The sequence below is a fragment of the Galeopterus variegatus genome, unplaced genomic scaffold (assembly GCF_000696425.1).
Source record: "Galeopterus variegatus unplaced genomic scaffold, G_variegatus-3.0.2 Scaffold993, whole genome shotgun sequence".
In the NCBI taxonomy this organism is placed as follows: domain Eukaryota; kingdom Metazoa; phylum Chordata; class Mammalia; order Dermoptera; family Cynocephalidae; genus Galeopterus; species Galeopterus variegatus.
The window spans coordinates 289,467-311,822 of NW_007727104.1; the positions used below are offsets into that span (position 1 = coordinate 289,467).

A 22,356-nucleotide genomic window follows, 5' to 3' on the forward strand; every position below is an offset into this window, starting at 1 on the left:
AACTATCTCCTATGGGGTTGATATAATATTTATGTAGAAATTTAATTCCAAAGCCAAACAGGAAGGCAATATATCTTACTTAACTTCTTCCATTGAGTGCAGGTGGAGCTTACAGGCATGATATTGAAGTGAATCTGGATTATGGTTGAGCAAATATTCCCCTTCATAAGCTACCTATGGTGACAGTCTGTGCTATAGGCGAGGGCTGGAGCATACAACGGTCAGGCCTGGGGAGAATTCCATTGCTCTGACACTTGGCATTGTGTGGGTCTTCATTGGTTAAACCTGCTCCATAAAATTTAGTAAGACGGGATAGATGGTCTATAAATTAGCTTTGTTCCACAAATTCAGCATTTTTCACTACATAAACAATTTGTGATTCCTATTGTTTTATCTGAATCTTTCTCTCTCTTCTAGTAACACAAATAATTGAGTGTTGATTATACTTATAAAGAGAACTTTAGAAAACAGTTACTTAAGAAAAATGAATATAGAACTAACTTATTTTTCTTACTAATGAAGAAGAAACTGCCTGCAAATTACCAAATTTAGCAAATATGCTAGTGAGAAGGAAATAAATTAAAATCAAGAGTACCGCAGGCAATAAGTATAATCTATGCATTTATTTTTACTAAGTTTAACTTTACATATTTATGATGGCACTTTAAAGCATGTTTTGTAAGAATTACAAAAGCTGGTATGAGGACCTTACCATACTTTCCTATTGCTCAGTCTTGGCTACAAAGTGGTCTGGGGCTGCATGGTTTAATGTGAAAACCAAATGGTTTGGCATGAGATTGAGATTAGCTGTGATCAGAAATGAAATATGTCCTTGTCAAATTTATTTTAAAATACTTAATAGCTCTCAGAAAATATCTTTCAGGCTAATATTAATACTGTAAAATAATGTTGAAATATATGAAAAAAAGCATACTAACGTCAGTAAATAATTTTACTGAGTGTCGTCCAGAGTTGAGAAGCAGAGACCGTTTTGCTTGGCAGAAGATAACACTAACAGAAATGCCGACAGCGGGGGAAGCAAGCCAGGGCAGAGCTGGCCTGAACATCAGCTTGGAGCCCCGACGGCAGCCACAACGGCACAGTGTCAGTCACTCCAGCGGCTTAGCAGCCGTTTTCCCACATCACTGGAAGGTAGTATTCATCTGAGCATCACACGCTGTACTGGGTCGTCGGGGCAAGAGATAAGAGCTGCAGTATCAGACCCGCAGACCAACCCTACCTGTTTGTGAAGGAAGGGTTCACAAGCCCATGCCGAGAGCTTGTATCTGCCTTGCTACGTTCAACCCGTAGCTACCTGGCTTCCTTCCCTCCAGACACGAGACTTCTCGCCTTTGAAGCCGAGATGCCTCCACTGGCACATGCCGGTGACAACTCCTCACTAGCGTGCAGAGTCTCAGCTGTGACAATAGGCAGCAGGGCCGGCTCTGTCCACAGACGGCAGCCTTACCTTCCTCTCTCAGAATCTAACAAGTGAGCGCGTAAGAAATAACAAGAACGCAGCGGGAGTCTCGTGTCCCAGTCTCTTCCGTGGGTTGAAATGGGGCGTTAACTGCGGACTGCTGAGTCACCAAAGTGAGCCGGCAGGTAAAGGCAATGCTGAGAAGCGCCCACCTGGCCGCGGGCCAGTGCAGCATGCACAGCAGGGACAGGCTGTGTTTGGTGGGGTCTCTGGCCTAATGCCAGAGGGTGCTAGAATGGGAGGCTGTCAGGATTTCCAGGTACCCAGGAGCCACTGCATTGGGACAAGAGAGGCTGCTGGATCAATTTGGATTTTGTAACTGGCTTGATAACTACTTATGCACGAAGGTGGTCATTCATTTGTGGCATATTTCACGTTACTCAGATGCTTGGTATGTCAAAGATTCTCAAGGAGCCAGAAGGACCCTGGTCTCCTCTCTGCTTCCTGACCTTAAGTGAGCGGAGCTCATGTACAGGAGCAGCTCCGAGACAGCACACCTGGCTCTGCAGGATGCTTTTTTCACATGGGGCACAGTTTTCTTCTTTCACTAAATGCGCAAGGGGAGAAATACGGGAATACTGGTTACAGTACAGGTCACAGGATTCTCTGGTGGTTTCTTTTCAGCTCAGTAGTTAGATATTGTGCCCGTCTTTTTCTAGGTCTATTGCATTTCAACTAAAGAACCATAATGGTTCAGAACGGCAGCTCTGGAGACAGGCGGCCTGGCTTCACCTCTTGATTCTGTTATTTACTGACTGTGTGACTTTTCTCTGTCTCGGCTTCCTTGAGTGTAAAACAGAATAACAGGACATATGCCATAGAGTTTTCACAAGGCCTAACTGTGACAATACTCATAAGAAACTTACAGTAGTGCCTACTATGAGGCAGACGGTCAGTGCTTAGTATATATCGGCCATCATTATCGTCATTATCAAATAAGTAATAAGTGATACAAATGACAAGACTATTAGAAGAGTCAACTCATGTCCATTCATAAATATGAGTCATTTAGATTATTCAAGGTAAATCTTTGCTTTTATCCTTTTGGGGGGAGTCATTATCATCTCTTCTGGTGTATAAATTTGTTTGGAGGAAGAATGGGCTCTGTAAAAAGTTTCTTGCAGATGTCACATGTAACATATACAAACATACAGTGCCTCCAAATTGGGTAGGTGAGCAAAAGTCCATTCGTTGGGCTCTGTTTTCTTCATGGTGGCTCCAGTCACAAAAAGGAGGATGCAATGCAGGGAGAGGGGTTTTGCAGGGAGAAGAGGGTGGGAAGCAAGAACAGACTTGTTCCTTGCCCAGTGATGACAAGAAGCCAATAGGGTGGAATGAGCTGAGACTCTTTTCGGAGCTGGGGGAAGGGCGGCACAGCAGGCAGGGCACGGGGCTCACATCCGGCAGGACCTGCTGCTCACTCACTCATTTATGCACAGGGCCAACAAGCATTTACCAAGTGCCATGACTGGGTTAGGAATGGAGAGACAAAGGTGATCAAGCCATGGCTCCTGCCCTCACAGGCCTTCTCATCAACAGAGAGCTGCCAGGTCTGTTCTACACAGAAAGGTGACTTAGAAATGTGGAAACTAGAGAGTAATTCAAGATGCATAATTTAAGCTTCATTCAACTGAGAGGAAACACCCAGCCATTAGAGTACTTTAAAATGTGCATGGAAAATGGAATTAAAAGATAATACAAATCTTTCCATGAACTTTCTGAAGACCCGTCATACTGAATTTATTTTCTTTCTTTTTATCAAACTCATAAGATAGAAGCTGCCTAATTCTGGGGCCTGCATGTGGGGGGCTGTGTGGATTTGATTTGAAGCACTGTGAGCTTCCAGAATGCTGAGGACACTCACATTCTATTCATAGATGATCCGTGTCACCCTCACCGTTACTAGTAAAGAAAATAAAAAATTGACAGCTGTGGAAGCCACCGGCCTAACACTACCTATGTTTCACTCTCTCGTGTCTAAAAATAATGTAGCAGAACATATTGCTTTCTTCACTGTGATTGCCATAATCAGGGCATCACCAGTAATCCGAGCATGTGTTTTGGCTGGTTCCAGGTGGATGGCTGTCCAGCCTGGCTCTGGGGCATATGATAACAATTCTGGAGGTGCTTTTGGAAGGCAGTCAGGCTCCCTCACTGTCACTACTGTCTGTAATGATGCTGGAATACTTCGAGTGGCATGCGTCAAATGGAGCTTCATGCTTGTCTGTGGCCTCAGGTAAACATGGGCCAATCACATAAATATTTTCTTCCTGTCAGCTGGACAGAGTAACTCTCTGAGCAGTCCCAGGCCTCACAGACCAAAAGGCAGGCACTCAGTGACAAGCCCAGTCCACAGTTGCCACATAGTGGGCTAACTGCTCTGAGGCTGACTGTTGATTAGGATGGATCCAAGATCTGCCTAAATATCACTCTGTCTATAAATATGGAAACATTTCTTATTGTGATAAAATATAAATAACATAAAATTGACCATTTTATCCATTTTAAGTGTACAATCCCGTGGCATTAGGTACATTGATGTAGTTGTGGAACTATCACCACCATCCACCTCGAGAATTTTTCATCATCCCAAGCTGAAACTCTGAACCCGTAATTCCTCACTCCCTCCTCCCCCAGCCCCTGGCAACCACCACTCTACTTTGTGTCTCTATGAATTTGACCACTCTACTCTAGGTATCTCATATAAGTGGAATCAGACCACTCTACTCCAGGTCTCTCATATAAGTGGAATTTGTCTTTTTGTGACTGGCTTATTTCATTTAGCATGATGACCTCAATCTTTATCCATGCTGGAGTATGTGTCAAAATTTCCTTCTTTTTATGGCTGAATAATATTCCATTGCATGTATATGTCACATATCAGGTTTTGCTTATCCATACACCTGTTCAAAGGACACTTGGGTTGCTTCTCCCTTTTGGCTATTGTGAATAATGCTGCTATAAACCTGAGTGTACAAATATTTGTGCGAGTCCCTGCTTTTAGTTCGTTTGGATGTATACCTAGAAAGACAACTTTTAAAAAATAAAAACAGTAGAGCTACATTTCTGAGTCCCCGTGTAGTACCTTTCTCATTGGATACATACCTAAGAAAGGGATCAAGCCACAAGAGAAATAAGTTTAACAGACTGTTTGTCAAATCACAAAATTAACTAAGTAAGAGACTCCTTGGCTAACACAGCCTCGTCTAGTGGGGTCCTCAAGTTATGATAATAAACAGCATTTTAGAATCCAAAAATCAATTTCAATTTATTTTTCTATATTCTGCTTAGTTTCTTTCTTAATTTATGGATTTTTCATTATGTCCATTTCATTTACCTTAGCTTAACTTGATTTGTTATTTGTTCAGAGCTCTAGCTTAATTGTTGCAAGTTCCTCACATATTATCACTAAAAGCAGCAGTGTAACATCTGAAGGAGAAATGATGGCCGAGTGCCCTCAATTTTACTAAAAATGCCAAAGTTAATGCAGTGGTCAGAACAGTAATTAAAGATGTGTTTTTCTTTTTTTAATTTTTTTTATTGAAAGTTAATTGATTATACATATTTGTGGGTACAGAGTTGACTATCAGTATTTGTATACAACATGGGATAGTCAAATCAGGATACTGTGCTTATTCATCTTTATAATACACAAAGATGTTTTTGAGAATTCTAAATTTTATGTTGTAGAACACACAGTATTTAATAAAACTGTTAGTAATGTCCTTTACCTCTTGTGTTAGGAAGAGGACATGAAAATCAATGAAGAATGGTACACTGTACATAATCAGGTCTATGATTTTGACCTTTGAAACTGTGAACTTGTTAATGGTGCTCATTAATCAACCACGCTCTTCCCAGAGTCAGTTCCGTCCACATAATAAATTATCATTTTACTTGGTTACTTATAACTTCAGTTAAATTTTGTTGCTGTTGTTCTTTACATCAGTGTCAATCATAAAAAGTACAAAGGTACACAAGATGGGAACCATTTATCAATGTTGCATTCTTTTCGTAAAATATTGTCTGGGGCTCTATGCACAGCAGACTTCTTTGTGAGTTGTCCCTGATGACCTGGGCACCATCTGTAGAGGGCAGATGGCACTGAAGGCTAATTACAGGCGACGGAGCCTGGACCTCACCACTGGCAAGCTGAGGACTGACCTGTGTGGCATTCCTTGAGGGGACTTTCAAAAAGCTAAACTTAATCTAGAATGAAGCAAAGTTTAGAGAATCAGGCTAGCATCCTGAAGTTCCAGGTTAAAAAAATAATCACAATCTTAGAGTTTAGGAAGAAGTTTTGGGACAAGAGTTAAAAAGCTGTTTGGAAATCCAAATGGATGGGTCATTTAAGTCTGGACACCAATACAACAATTTCCTACAACAGCAGGAAATTAATCAATCCTAAAGCTAAGCTTGCCGAAGTGCCTGCTGAGGAGTGAAGTGGGCAGGCCAGCGCGAGCTGCAGCATCTCCGTGGCAGGTGTGCACAACGGGCTCCAGGAAGGTGCTGCAGCTGGCCCAGGGAGGGTGACAGGTTGTGGTGCCAGGTGTGTCAGACGAGCCATGACAGCTCCAGGGTCTGCTGCAGCCAAAAGCAGCATTATGTTTTTATAACTGCAGCCTGATGCCAAGACAAAGTGGGGTCACCAGGCCAGGGATTGGACGCTGGGCCGCTCAGAAACCTCTGGGTCCTGGAGATTGTTTAAGTTGGAATTCTCTTCCTTAAAGACAGGTTGCAGATGTGTGTATGGCGGCGGGGTATAAAGGATATATACGCAAATACGCTATCTCCTCCTTTTCAGATTATAGCAGCTTGATTACTCTTTCTCAAAACCAGCATAAAAGAGTACATAAAGAAATCAATAGCCATGCTTTAGCAAGAGCCCTGTTCTTACGTGAACTCCAGGTCTCCTGCCCTGGTCACCTGGACTGGATGAGGCAGCTGGTGGCCCCACAGCATGCAGGGCACCATCCCTCTGGAAGGAGAGCCTCGTTGGGGGGAGGTGACTTCCTTCTGGGAACCGTATGTAGAGATGCACATTGCCAAGGGCAGCCCATTACTCTCTCCTACGTCGGGGGAATTGTTTTCCAAGACTGGAAAGATGATTCATATAACCAGAATTGAAGAAATTTGACTTTAATCTTCTGATTTTTTTTTTCCTTTAATGACAAGGTACACCACATGTCTGCTATAAGCAAATCACTATCCTAGGTGTGAGAATGGGACATAAAAGATGATATAAAAGGATTCTCCCATAGCCCTTAAGATGCTGTAATCTAATGGAAAAGACAGATGGTACCTAAATAATTCAAAAGTGTACATGTGAGGAGAGTGGAACGAGGGGAGGAGTAAGAAAAGCACCAACATCCAGGTGTCCAAATTGGAATCCTGGAGCTCGGGCAGGTGCTGCATAAATCACTGCGGGAACTGGAAAGCTGGATTTGTGCCTGAGAGTGCGCAGGAAGGATAAAATGAGCCATTCGTAGATGGGATAACCTAGGCTACATTTTTGCCAATTTCTTTTGTTTTCTTTTTATGTGTTGGAACTTAACAAATGAGTCAGTTTTTACCTGTTGCAGTAAAACCTATAAAAATAGCCTTAGCTTAGTTCCACCATTGCAGTGCCAATAAGGAAACAGCATATACGAAAATAACAACAAAAAACTTCTTCCAGTGGATCTGGTAAAGCATTACTGACTTTAAAAAGCACAGTCTAGGAGAATACTGGGCAAAAACATGCCTTTCCTATTCAATAAATATATTATTTAATATAATAGTATTACATCTTGTAATGTTGAGATCCACCCCCCCCAAAAAAAAAATGCATTCCTCTCCTAATTCACATAGTAGCTCCTCTTTTTCCTTCTAAAAAATTAATTCTATGTAATTTTCTATAAATGAACATAAAAAGTTTTGAGATATAATCCCGTTCCCTGTTAAAAAGAAATTTAGATTTCTGTTAGAAAAAGAGGGATCATGAATTCTGTCCAAAAAAGTCAGGTTAGAAATTGGCCTATTTTTTGTTAATGTATATTCTTCCTTAGGTCCTAAGTATTTTTCATTACTGTTTTACTAATAAAAAAAAAAAAAAAAAAAAAAAAAAACCAGAAAGAACTGAAGAAGTGATATTGTAAGTCTGAATCCCTGGATTCACTAACCAAGATACAGGTTTAAACAATCATCCGAAGTAAAATATCCTCAGTTTTCATTCTCTTGGTATTTCCCACTCTACCAACTAGAAAGAGAAGTCATGTCCACGTGAATAGGGACACATACTCTAAAAAACTTGAAGAGCTTGGGTGGGGCTGGCCTGGGAATGTCTACGCACCATCTGGAGACATCAACTGTAAAGAACGATCAATTTTAGTAGTAAATAAGCAACCCTCTCTTAACACCTCTCCTAACAAACTCTGGGGCTTGAACTTCAGAGGTAAGATACATAGAAAAAAAACAAGTTTTAACAAGCTATGCTAATACGGTGGAGGATAAAAATGAGCCTTGTTGGAAGTTACTGTGCATTAAAACTAGGGATCGGTAGGATGACTGCGCCCTGAGGTGGCCGGTGAGAATTAGGCCCTGCTGAATGTGGCGCGAGCTCCAGGCTGGTGCCTGGCCACCCAGCTGTGCAGGAGGCTTTTTCTACCTCCTGCAGTCGTGGCAGGTGCACCGGCAGCATGGAAGATGGGCTCGGGGGGTCCACACAGATGCAAGGCTGGGGCTTGTGCACACTGAAGAGCTTTTTCTACCTCCTGCAGTCGTGGCAGGTGCACCGGCAGCATGGAAGATGGGCTCGGGGGGGTCCACACAGATGCAAGGCTGGGGCTTGTGCACACTGAAGAGCATCACAGTGTCCTTTTGTTCCTACCCCAGGGGGCAGAACCCTGTTGTCAGGTCTGGATCTGACAGGTTCTGATATCCAGAGTGCCCAAATCCAGCCCTCCCTTTGACTGAGCAGGAGCCTCAGCATAAGGAATGTCGGCGGGCGGGTATGGCTGAAGAATGATTCTACTTTGCGCTTTCAGCTACCGTAGCTTCACCAAAGCTCGGCCTTAACGTAAGGGGACAGTGAGCTGTCTCATCCCAGGTGGCTATGTTCCTAGCTATCTTCATAATTAAAGATCCATCCTGTGTGCATCCTGGAGTGCAAAGGAATGGTGCTCTCCACGGGAAGGCGGGAGGGTCCCCCTCTAGAGGAGAGACCGCTCCTGTCCTTGCTAGTCTCAGGCGGGCACTCAATGGGCACTGAAACTGCAGGCAGCTCACATACTAATGAGCTATGTGTTATTAACACAGTTAATAGTTAAAGGTGTTAACTTGCTTCTTCTCAGAACACCTTATGAGGTAGTACTATCATTATGCCCTTGGTATAGCTGAACTGAGGAACACAAGCCAGGTGACTTGCCCAAGGTCACACAGCTAGAAAGCCACACGACTGAGTGACAGGTGTCTTCAGAGCCCTCGCTGTCACCTCGGCAGCTCCCAGACACCAGCATTTGTCTCGAGAAGTAAGGAGTGCAGTCAACACTCCCTTGCTTCACAGCTTAGTATAAAACTTAACAAACTTCTCTTATTCACTAAACCAGACAGAAGGATACAGCATCCTCACTACTGTGAGTTATCAGGAGTAATCTTAGGAATTGACGAATGACACAAAGTACAAGTACTCAAAAGGATTTTAACAACACTCCTGTTAAGGGGAAAGTGGAAAAAACTTTTATTTAGCTATTCTCCAATAACAGCTCAAAAAGAAGATCAAGACGTGCTGGCGGAACTCCAGGTACCTGTAGACCTGCGGCAAGGGTAGACTGTAACCCACGGGTGACCGGCCTGTGCTCTCAGCAAACGAGGATGAACAGTGCCTGAGTTCTACTCACATGAGGTGGTGGAGACGGTGGGTAAGAACTAGACACGCCTGCAATGCCCAGGCTCTGCCTACATTCCATAGCTCAGGTTTCTGAACTTCTGGGTCCTTAAGCTATTCTTTATTAGGCACCAACCATGTACATACATGACCTCATCTGATCTTCACCATTTCTCCTACGAAGTGCACATCATCACCATCACCACATTTCACATATGCAAACTAGTTCCCAGAGATGAAGTAACTCATTGAAATTCACAAAGTAGAGAGCTGGGATGTGCACCCAGGTCTGTAAGATTCTAAAGCAAAGCCTCTCATCATTCTCTGACACTTCCCTCCTTTAAGATGGAAAATTGGTGCCTACATTGTCCACCCTACTTTTTAAAGTAAAGTCTTTATAAAGAGCTCCCAGAACTGTAAAATAGCATAGCCAACATGGAAAACAGTATGGAGGCTTCTCAAACAACTACAGATAGATCTACCATACAATCCAGCAATCCCGCTGCCGGGTGTATACCTAAAGGAATGGAAATCATCACGTCAAAGGACACCTGCACTACCATGGTCACTGCAGCTCTATTTATAATAGCCAACAGATGGAGCCAACCTAAATGTCCATTGACAGATGATTGCATAAGGAAAATGTGGTCTACGTACACAATGGAACACAACTCAGCCATAAAAAAGAATAAAATCCTGCCATTTGTAGCAACATGGATGAACCTGGGGAAAATTATGTTAAGTGAAATAAGCCAGGCATAGAAAGAGAAATACCATATGTTCTCACTTATAAGGGGGGCTAAGAAAGTTGGAAAGGAAGGAAGAAAGAAAAAATTCAGAAGGAGAGAAGAAATCTATCAAATCTATGGTTAACGGGGCAGGGGAGGGATGGAGATGGGTTGGGGAAAGATTGGGTAAGGGGCATAAAGAATAATTATGATTTGTTATAATGAATATGCTAATAATATTGATTTGATCATCACATGTTGTACACAGGTGATGGGAGTCAATGCTGTACACCCCAAATATGCATAATCAACTATATTTTAATTTTTAAAAAGAAAAAAAAAGATCTCCCAGAGAATCCCTAATAGAACTTAGTTAAATAAACCATTAAGTTGAGTCTGGAGTTAATATAGGAGCTATTAGAGTAATCATATAATGTTCAGGTTAGAAGAGGCCTTTACGAAGGTCAATTTGTTCAACTTACCTCATACCACAAGCCTATTCAGCTCTCATCTAGAAACCGAAGGGCAGTGGCTAATTGACAGATTGAGATGACATGCCCATACGTACTGGTGTGCACATATATCCTGTTTCACGCACGCCAAAGCATGTGCTAGGGTATAAAAGTCTCAGCATCTGGTCCGTATTTATATGACTGCATATTAGTACACATATTTTAAATAACAATCACAAAGAAACATCTACATATGACTTTCTTAATGTGGGGTCAGCAAATGTGATTTTGATAGGACTTTTGAATATAGCAATCAGACTTAAGATGTTTGCCACATATAAGTCACACTTAGCTTAGGGAAAAAAGGTCCTTTCTCATATGTAAACCGGTAGAGCAGGGGAACTACAGTTAATGTCAACTTGCCTCTGGCCACACACTGTAGGCATCTCTTTGAAAACAGGACTTTCATCAAATTTTCCCTCTTATCTTTTTTGTTTCATGTCGTCTTCAGAAATACCTCCCATTTTTATTGCAATTTTCTTCTTGTTATTACTAGTAGTGTATAAATATAAAAGAATGGGTGCAAAGTATTTAATAACATATGCTGCATTTGCAAAATGTAGATACGTTAAAATGTTATGAAAAGGAGTACAGTAGAGTGCTTCAATATAAAAATTGTTATGTTTACCTGTAACAGGTATTCATGTAATAGAATAGTTACCGTTTGCTATTTTGCCGGAGACTGCATATCTCTAATTATTTTCAAATAGCCACAACTTCTGTGGTTTCTGTGTACCACAATGGCTGAGACAGGAATATTACTGTAATTAATACAAATGTTCTCAAGCTATTGAAAGATCTACAGCAATTTTAGAAACAATAGTAAATATAATTAATCACAGTAAAATTGATGGTGTTTATATATTAAATTCTATCAAAAAAGTTGGTGAGATAAATTATTCCTTATTAAAAATGTTGAAAATGCAGATTTTCATCTATACAAATATATTTAATTATACACTGATGAAACATGGTAAAAATTAAATATCTCCTACTCATTATTTTATATTAATTTTGAGAGTACACTGCCATGTGGCTTTGCATGAACTTTTATTTTGTAGATATTTATTTCACATCCTTAACATTTACTGCATAAAACATTGCACCTTTAAAAGAACACACAATTTTGGGAAAGAAAAATAAGAAAAAATAGCTTTGCTTACAGAATAAAATAAAAATAAATGTATTTAACATTTACTGCATAAAACATTGCACCTTTAAAAGAACACACAATTTTGGGAAAGAAAAAATAAGAAAAAATAGCTTTGCTTACAGAATAAAATAAAAATAAATGTACAGGTTTTGCAAAAGTTTTAAGAGAAGTTATCATATTATATTAGTCCAGACAAAGGCCAAATGGATTAATATTCATAATCACAAAACAAGTAGTCATTGATTTGTGATAAGTTTGTAAAACATTATAGCTAAATAAAACTAATGATCATGTCTGTGCTTAGTCATCATTGACTTTATGTGAAAGAATTCCACGAGTTAGCGAGCTGAATAGGTTTTACATTTTCCATTTCAGGTCCCCTTCAGCTGCCATTCTTTATAGAAGGCCAGTGCTTCAGGAGGCCAAATGATCTTAGCTGAGCTAGTAACTGGCAGTGCCTCCCAATAAAATGCCAAGCAATTGTCCAATGTTTGAATTTGCTGTTGACCTCCCAAGAGCTCAGGCTAAATGTGCTGACAAGCACAGACAGTAACCACTGGCTCATCTGCACAGGACAGAAATCCAGTGGTATTTCCAGAAATATTGATGAATTTGTGTCACCCACTTTATCTTGGGCCCAGGCTGTCTTTATGACCACTGGCATATATTCGAGTTGGTTGACTCAGAATATTATGAGTAGAGAAAACGTGGGCTAAGTCGCCTCGACAAGAATGAGCTCGAACTTTGATGGCATTAGGTCTAACTGGCGATATAATGAAATCCATACTTGTGGCTGTTCTTTTCCTTTCCTTTCTTCCTTTCCCCATTGCTTCCCTGTTTGACTGAGGGCCTCCTGTGTGATGGGAGGAAACACGTGGCTACAAGACTAACTACTCACCAAGTAACACTTCTGGGCTTGAATTGACTGAACAAAGACAGGCTTGGGAAGAACTACTGGGAAGGTTAAAATAATGAAATACACTAATAAGCCATCCACTGTATTTCTAGAATAACAAATGTAGGGCTGGCTAGTTAGATCAACTGGTCAGAGAACAGTCTTATAGCACTAAGGTCATGGGTTTGGATCCCTGCAGCAGCCAGCTGCCAAAAAACCAAAAGCAAAAACAACAACAAAAGTAATGAAATACAGTAATAAGCCACCCACTGTACTTACAGAATAACAGATGTACAGTAGAGTCGCTGTAGGCTACTCATAGGGAGCCTGGCGTTTTGGAATTGGGAGGGGCTTCAGAGATCATCTAGTTCAATTTTCTCAACTTACAAATGAGGAAACTAAGGCCCTGAGAACTTCAGAATCACCAAGTCAGTTAAAATACAAATCTGGGAATTCTGAATCTAAATACAATGTTTTTCCAACCAATGTTGCTTATTAATAACACTCTAGCAACTTTTCTATGATTAATATCGTGTTTTAACTATTCTGTTTACAAATACTGTTTTTAAAATTTAGACTTGAATTTTTGTGAAAAACTCTGACAATTAGAAGTTTTAAGAATGTCTGTTAAATATGACAGTTTGTACCACATGCCTGTTCAGGTCCGAGTTTTACCAGTTTTGTATTTACAGGCATAGTATATTGACTAATTTGCCTTATGGAGAGCATATTCCATATTTCAGAAAAGAGCAAATACAAAAGTGGCACGTGCTGTGAAGACAACCCTTTTAATATTATCTGGTAAATAATCATGTAAATCTGGCATGACTTCTTGATATATAGTCTAAGGTTGTATCAAGGCCATATGTTACTGCAGGCAATCTTTTCAAATGCATAATTTATAACATAACCTCAGTGACTACCTGAGAGACCTGGGCAGAATAATGAATTAATCCAGCACAAATAGACCCTTAGAGGATTAGTTGATATCTAGCTAAGGTCACAAGGGCAACTGGATTAGTAGTTTCAGGCTATTCCTCACAAAAAGCTTGCCAGATGACACAAAACCCAACATATTCCCAGAATTTAAAATAAATCTCTCTGAAATGCTTAGTTTGAATACCCAAGCATGGAAGGGCCTATTGTTGGTTAGGATTTATACTGGGTCATATTTTTTTAAAAAGTAAAAACCACTGGTACCAAAAATAAGATATCATCATAAAAACTGGGGTGGGGAACAGATGAAGATCATCCAGGAAAAAGTTTATGAGAGGTGAAGGATAAGGAAAAGAGGAAGAAAACATGAAGAGAAAGAGAAAGATGGAGGAAAAAAGAGAAATAAACAGGTATGTAGCTAAAGAAGAAAGAGGCACAGAGATGTAGAATGAAAAGGAAGAACAGATGGAGAGAAATCAAATGATGGGTGAAAAAAGGAAAAGGGACAAAGGACAAACGACCAGAGGAGAACGAGAGTGGACACGACGGGCCCAGAGACTAGAGATAGCACAGCCGCGACACAGCAGCGCTTCCTCCGGGGGCTTTGCTGGAGCAAAAGGCGTGAACGGAGGGGGGATGAGCAAGACAAGCAGGACACGGCACAGAGACTAGAGATAGCACAGCCGCGACACAGCAGCGCTTCCTCCGGGGGCTTTGCTGGAGCGAAAGGCGTGAACGGAGGGGGGATGAGCAAGACAAGCAGGACACGGCGTGTGTGCGTGTGCTTGGGTGTTAGCTCAGCCCTGGAATACCGCTGCTACCCAAGGTTTATCTTCGTCCTGGACACACTCTCCCATGACTTTGGGTGACCTCATCCAAAGTGATGGTTTTCTCTCCAGAAATGCCGATGACTTTCAGACGATGGAAATTACTATTTCTAGTACACAACAGCACATCTGGCTGCCCGGTGGACACCTCCACTTAATTTTAAAGGAAAACCAAACTTACAGTGTGCAAAGCTCAACTCTCCATCTTTACTTCCCAGATAAGTTCTTGCTCCTGTATTCTACATGTTGGTGCATGGTAATATCTCCACGAACTTGCCCAAACCATCGAATACGTTCTTTCCATATTGTTCCTTCTCCTTCCAAATGGCTACAGAAACTGTCCTCATACAGGTTTCTAAAGTTGCCCACTCTCTTCACTCAACTGATCTTTCTGACTCTAGCTCCCTTCTCTCCTCACTGTGCTCAAGCCTAACATCAGAGTGATCTAAAATAAACATGAGATCTTATTACTATCTGCTTAGAGGCGTCAGCTGATTTGGGGATCAAGCACAACCTGCTAACATGACAAGACTTTCAAGACCTCACTTTGCCAACCTGCCCACCTTTATCTCCTACCGTCAATGACTGCAGGGCTACCGTCCCAACTCCATGGCTGTAATGGTTTTTAAACTAAAGAGAAAGAATAAGACTCATGTATTCCCAGTGTTTGGAAAAATTTGTCACATCACTTCTTACTATCTATATTTTTATGTTGATAATTTTTATATACATTGAAGATTTTATTATGAAGCAAGTTTTCACTTGTTTCCACAAAATGAGACACTGTGCTTTTCAGTTTGGGATGAGAGGTGGGGATCGCTTATTTATAGCCAGATCTGCTTTCCTTCCCCGCTAGACTCCTCCCAGCTAGGCAGGGCAAACTTACAACATACCACTTGATCTACAACCTTTTCTTATACATGTTGATGCCCTGCATTTTTCTGCTGGGCTGCTCTTGAGATTCTTTTTCTCATGGGGCACGGGCTGATTAACCACCATACCCTGGTGCCTGCACATAACAAAAGGCTCAATAAATTCTGTCATTATCATCTTCTTCATTACAATGAGAAGGAAAAGTCTTCTTTTTCATATCCTTGATAACATCAAATACATTAGTATGTTGATAATAAGTACTAAAAATCTCCTGGTGAAGAAATGGCTTTTAAGATTCTGCAGAGCTTTATGTACCACCCTGCAGGAAGACATGTGATTCTCATGTTATAATGGCATGATATGCTTTGTATATCCATACAAAATCACAGCCATTTACTCTAAGTTTTTGTCCCATAACTGTACGTATTCTGTCCCAATGCTGTATGATGAAAAACGTTAACAATCACAGAGTCACAGATGTGTCCTGGTCATCAAAACCAACACAGTAAATGAATATTTTGATGTACATGAAACAGCTTGGCAAACAATAGGATATAACCGTATATCTGACAGCAGCTAGGAGCTCACCTTTTCTTCATTACCAACACAACTCCAAGAAATATGATAACGAAGAGCAAGATGCCGGCGATGACTCCAGCAATTTTAACTGTGTGGTCTGTTTGTTTCTCAGGTTCTGGGACTGGTTTTGGAGTAGCAGCTCCTGAAGATGAAAGGAAATGAAAAAGGAGAGAGAGTGGGTAAGAGAGAATAAGGATGTTCCACTTTTTAAAAAAACTTTGCTGCTTTTAACAGAGTCATAAGACTTATCAGAGCCAGCAGACAGGCAAGCTTTGATTTTTTTAAACAGCTTTTCATATGCACTGGAAGAAATGTAATTGTTCACGTTGTTCTTCCATATTTTACTAAGCCATAACACAAGCTGAATAGCACACTCACGCCTGACCCTTTATAAGAGACTCTTCTCATACACAGTTTTTTATATTTTTATTATCTCTATGGGCTCCTGCTTTTTCTGCCACTTAAAAACTTGCTAACAACACAATAGCTATCTCTAAGCCTTTATCCAAATTTGATTTGCTGGAACATTTTCCTCAATTATTTTTCATAAATGAAGCTGTAATTCCATAACATATTAGCCCAAACACCTGGAAAAGTGAGATAAGCTCATTTACCATGCATTTTACCAGCAATTGTTTTTTTTTTTTAACACAATGGAGTTTTCCCCTGCCTCTGGAAATCTAAATCTAGGTCACATCTGGTAGGCAAAAGACTCCTTCTAAGCAATTTATTCACAAAGTGGGAAGCGGCTGTGATCACACCACTGGCACCCACGTTTAATATCTGTTTAAATGAGATAACCAGGGTCTCACAGTGGCAGCTACTGTCCTAACTCTCCTGCTTCCCTACATCCAAAACTCTGTTCGTCCTGTTTATCATATGATGTGATGGAATGTCAAATCCACATCAAAGGAAATATCTATTTCTTCTACTAAATGAGTTCAGGATGAAAAATACTAGGAATGTAATGTTCAATGCACTGAACAGAATCCATTGTGTTAAAGGCTTCCGCTTTTTGAGTCAGAATGTGACGGTGCTCAGCATCTGAGCCACCATGCCACCATGACTAGGTAGACAGATCATTCTGAAAGGATGAATTTCATGTCCAGATTTCTCACCTTAGAATTTTCTTTTAGTTTTTGTTGTTAAAAACGTAAATAAAGTTGAGTGTTCGTACCAACTCTTCCTACCCTTTCATCAGGTTTCCACTCATGTGCTGCCTGATTCTTGAAACACTTCACTGTCCTTGTGTCTATGCCCTTGTGCACCGCAGACTGGGCAAATTCTACCAGTCATCACCAAGAAATAGGGAATGTCAATCACTTTACATCTGTTTCTTTTTTTCCTTGGGGAACATACAAATAACGTTTCTTTCCAAAGTTATTCATATTAAGATTTTATGCAACAGATTCTGCATCCTGAACAGAGCTGTGGCCATGAGACTGATCTGGCAAAGCTAGTCAAGATCAGGGGAGAGACATGAGGTGGACGATCCCAGGGCATGTCCATCTGAGTTTCCACCACAAATGCACATTCCCATCAAGGTGGCAGCAACAATGACAGCAGTCGTGATGTAGAAAGCACTCGTCACTAAATAAAATCCCTTCTGGGTAAACCTTCATAGGTCATTTTTATTTCTGACAACATCAAGAGGATGTCCTTTTATGCTGTTTGAATGAATATCCCTCCAACTAGTTGTCCAGTTAAATCCCAAAAATATGAATGTTAATTACTTTTTATGATAATTACATCTTTAATGTACCACTCCAATATATCACTGGAACATACAACCAGGTGGAGAAATTGTTCCATTAAATAAGTTGCGTGGAGAAATTGTTCCATTAAATAAGTTGCTAAGAAAAACCTAAAGATAAAATGTGTATACAACAAAAAGATGAATAAGTAAAAAAAAAAAGAAAAAGCTAAGAAAAACCTAAAGATAAAATGTGTATACAACAAAAAGATGAATAAGTAAAAAAAAAAAAAGAAAAAGAAAAAAAAAGAAAGCAATCCATATATAAAGAGATAACATTTCAAATTCACAAACTGAAAAAAGTCCAATGTTTTTCAATTTTGATTTTATATACAATTTTAAAAACTTAACTTTTTTTTTTTTTTTGGTCTTTTGTCTTTTTCCGTGTCCGGCAACGGATTGCAACCCTCAGTGTTGCCCCCGTACCGGGCCGGGACCGGCAACGGGATCGCAACCCTCGGTGTTGCTCCTGTGCCTCGCTCAGCCAGTGAGCGGGAACTGGTCTGTATGTGGGATCCGAACCCTTGGGCGGGAGCGCCGCCGCACTTCCCAAGCGGCGCACTATCCAGTGCGCCACCGGGCCGGCCCCAAGAACTTAACTTTTTAATACTAAAATCAAATTGGTTTTATTCTTCCAAATGTTGATATACTGAAAGCCATTCCATTGATCTCACGAGTTATATATTGCTAAATAAATGATTTAAGAGTTGTTTTTCTTGGTGTAACTAAATTATGTCAGGAAATGCAACACTTTGGAAAAAATATTTAGGGAAACTTTAAGCTTAAAAATTTTAAATATAAGAAATAACACTGATTCAACCTATATATTGTAAATGCTCAGGAAGAGATGGGTTTGTCACATGTATGCTTCTCTTCACCAAGCAGCTAGTTATTATTACCTCAACATTTTACTCTCTACGTTCTGCACTGGGCCACGAGCAGGTGGTCACCTCACAGCCTTTGGTCCCCTTTAGGGAGCAGGCAAGCACATGGTCATGCAGCTGGCTGAGCTCAGTAGTATCATTCTTTACCACTTATTTTGAACTCATTTCACATTGCAGGTCAAGAAAATGAAACGTTCTATCCTGCGTGACACCATTGCTACGTGATTATGGTAGCAATCATGCGAAATGAGGTGGGACAGCAACTCAGAAAAGGTGGATGGGTGCCACAACTGACCTCCCAGCTCATTTGGGTATTTTGGTTTAGGACCACTCTGAGGAAGCAGCAACATAAATACCAAGTGGGCGTGAGATAGTCACAACCCTCAGCCGATCTAATGGGGGAGGTCACTGATTTTGGGTCCCCTCTCAACACAGGCAGTTCCTGCCTCTCCGTCCCTACCGCGCTTCCTAAAATGGGCATCTTTGGGTCCTCCTTAGACAGGATGCTCGTTTCCACTTTTATTTCTTTGGAAACATGTGGTTGTGGTTATGAGCTGTTAGTCAGCCTTGGACACAGGATAATTTGTGACAGAATTTGGTGGCAAATGATAGTTGTATTTTTTTCCCTCACCCAAATCTATGAATTTAACAGTGCAATTTACAAACTGCTTGGCAAAAGAGTTGTTTTCATAATATTTTCCCCTCTGTCTTGTTATTTTCTTGCCAGGTTTCTAATGATATAACTTTTATTCATTTTGGGAGGGTATAAATACTAATTCTTCAAAGAAAGGCATGTTTATCTCCCCTTGTGTGCATTCTGTTCAGAGTTCTGCACATTTGGGTTTCTAATGATATAACTTTTATTCATTTTGGGAGGGTATAAATACTAATTCTTCAAAGAATGGCATGTTTATCTCCCCTTGTGTGCATTCTGTTCAGAGTTCTGCACATTTGTTCCTTTGGAAGAGAGTAAACTTATATGTGTGTGTGTAACAGCGATTTTTTTAATCTAGTTTTGACCATATTCATTAAAATGATAAATAAGTTAATTACAGAGAGACTGAAGATGAGAGGCTGCAAAACCAGAGAGCATAATCCTCACAGATGGCCACGCTACCGACTCCTAGTGATGGCTCTGGTTATTTTTTTTAATGACCAAGAATATAAAAATATAGTGGTATTTCAGTCAAACTGCATTATTTAAGATTTCAAATACAGCATCTAGTGTAAAAAATCTCAAAAGAAATGGAACAATTATCCAATGCAGTATTTTGTTGGTTTTCAACTTGGCAGAAAACAGTTTTGGCCCAGTGTTCAGTGTTAAATTAAATAACAGCAGCAAGTGAGGCTGAGAACACGATGTATTCAGCCACTGGCTTGAGGTCTGGGCCCCACTTTGACTACTGAACTGGCTGCACAAATTTTCCCAGAAGACCCAAGGACACAAGCCTGGAAGGCCACAAAGGCCATCGCTGGTTCCTGGTGCTACCGATCACACTACCCGCGGCATCAGGACTGATGTCACCTTGAGAGAACAGAAAGCCTTCCTAAAGGGAGGGGACAGGCAAGCTTAGGAAGGGCTGAGGGGTCCGCTTGGCTGTCCAGACCTTTGCCTAGGCTTCCCAAACCTCTGCCTAACGGTGACAGTGATGAGCACTGCTCTGACCTTCAGTATGGAGGAAAAGATCAGCAATATTCTTCATTTATACAAGTGTTTACTGAGCACCTAACCAAGCGCCATGTGCTATTTTAGAAATACATTGTGAACAACTGGATGAAACAAAAACCTCTGTATGGGGACAGACAGACGCTGCAGGCAGTATGATCGTTGGTGCTATGTGCTGGGCTGGATGGGAGTGCTAGGGCAGGCAGGGGACATGATGGGGACTCAGAGGAGGAATTACTGAGAAAACTGTTTGGACAGAGCCTAAAAGAGGAAGGGGAGGAGTGCTAGGGCAGGCAGGGGACATGATGGGGACTCAGAGGAGGAATTACTGAGAAAACTGGACAGAGCCTAAAAGAGGAAGGGGAGTGAGAGAGGCTGACAGCCAGGGAGAAGCATCCTCAGCAGCAGGAAAAATTTGTTAAATGCTGCAAGGTGAGATTCAAGTTCTGAATGATACTGGAGTGGAGTGAGCTGGGGAAAGAGGTGGGATATGTGTGTCAGGGGCTCCTCTGCAGATTGCTGGAAGGATTCTGCTTTTTCTCTGCTTGAGATGGGAGCTCTGACAGGCTTGTGAGCAGAGGAGTGATGTGACCTGGATTATGTTTAACAGGATCATGCTGGCAGCTGTGTTACAGCAGACTGGAGGGAGCCCAGGGATGGACACAGGGATCTCAGTCATGAGGCTACCACCATAATTAAGGCAACAGATGGTGATGGTTTGGAGTGAGGTGGTAGCAGTGGAGGCGAGAAGACGCAGTCAAACCCTAGATTTATTTTGACAGTGGAGCTACAGGCACTTGCAGGTGAACTGGGTGTAGCATGTGTTACCATAACATCCAGGTTCCTGGCAGGAGACACTGGAGAGATGCTGAAGTGTAGAGACTGTAGGAGGAGCAGGTTTAGAGGGGTTGGGGGTGCGGAAGCCAGGAGTTTGGTTTGGGACCAGTTAGGTTTGAGATATTGGACATCCAAAGGAGAGACTGTGCCAGCAGTTGGATATGCAGGCGACAGACCTGGGTGTGGACACACACCTTGAAGTCATCATCAGAAAGATGGTGTTTAAAGCCGTGAGACTGCCAGAGTGCACTCGGGAAGTGAGCACAGAAGGAGCGGGCAGGAGGCAGCCAGCTGAGCGGGGAGGGAAACCAGTGAGGAGAGGGAGTCAAGGCAGTTACACACGCAGAGGGCGTGCACGTGGAGCAGCCGGAGTGGAATGCATGGAGAAGTGGCAGCATTTCTGCAGGTTGGCATCCGTGATCCCACCGAGGGAAAAGGTGGTGATGCGGGAGAGAGAGATCGGTCCTGCTGGGGAGGTGGCCTTGGGGAGCTGGGGCTGGCTTGGGCCCGGGTGACAGTTCACCTGGGGAATGACAGGGGAGCCGAGCACATGGGCACATGGCTTCCTGGTGAGAGGCCTGGTGCTCAGGGCACGGAACGCTTGAATGGTCTCTTCCAACTGCTTTTTTTCCCAGTAAAAATGTCAGCACAAAGATGCGGGGAGACTGGAGCGGAGGGGGCGTGGGAAATGTGAGGAGAGAGAAAAGTGCTGAGAGTTGCCCGGGACAGCGAGTGAGCAAATGCCGGAGGCCGAGCTCGTGTGCAATTTGCAGGCGGCCGACCCGAGCGGGAGGGGAGCCGCGCCCGTGTCCTCTTGGCAAGAGGGCACAATGACATCAGTCGACGGCGGGTGGGAGGGACGGGGCCACCTGCCGCACAGAGCCCTGGGGCCCTCTGGTCACTCCTTGTTACAAGGATGAAGAAGGGGAAGACGAGGAGGAAAAGGCAGGGGTGACACCTACTCAGGGTTACAGTGCAGAGGCACCCGCACATCCACAGGTGACCCCGTAAATACGAGGGACCCCCGGACGCAGAGCCAGAGCGGTGCTGGCTCCCAGCCTTCGGGTGAGCAATGGCTCATGAAGAGCCTCCGGGCCCAAGGGACGGCGACTGGGCTCTGCAGGGGACTTGGAGGTGAGTGAGAGGCTGAGCCCCCATCCTCCAGGACTGTGGCCCCGGCGAACACCACAGGACGCCCGCTCCAGCCGCAGGCGCACGGGGCTGGGAGTGGAGGCGGAGACTGCGAAAGGCCCCGGTCCCAGGCGGCAACGACAGCCGGGCGTGCGGGAGCGGGACTGCAGGTGGCAGGGGCCTCGTACGCCTGGGCGACCGGCTCTCCGCGGCACCCGCAGCTTAGGCAGGCCGGGCA

General features: G+C 42.4%; 1 protein-coding gene across 3 annotated transcripts in view; it reads right to left on the reverse strand.

The window, feature by feature from the left end:
- PTPRM (protein tyrosine phosphatase, receptor type, M) overlaps positions 1-22,356 on the reverse strand; it is a 361,286-nt gene that overhangs the window by 263,068 nt on the left and 75,862 nt on the right. For all 3 annotated transcript variants that reach the window (XM_008574057.1, XM_008574056.1, XM_008574058.1), the window contains one exon: positions 15,857-15,989. In XM_008574057.1, the coding sequence (XP_008572279.1) occupies positions 15,857-15,989 (133 nt within the window). The remainder of the gene's footprint in view (positions 1-15,856; positions 15,990-22,356) is intronic.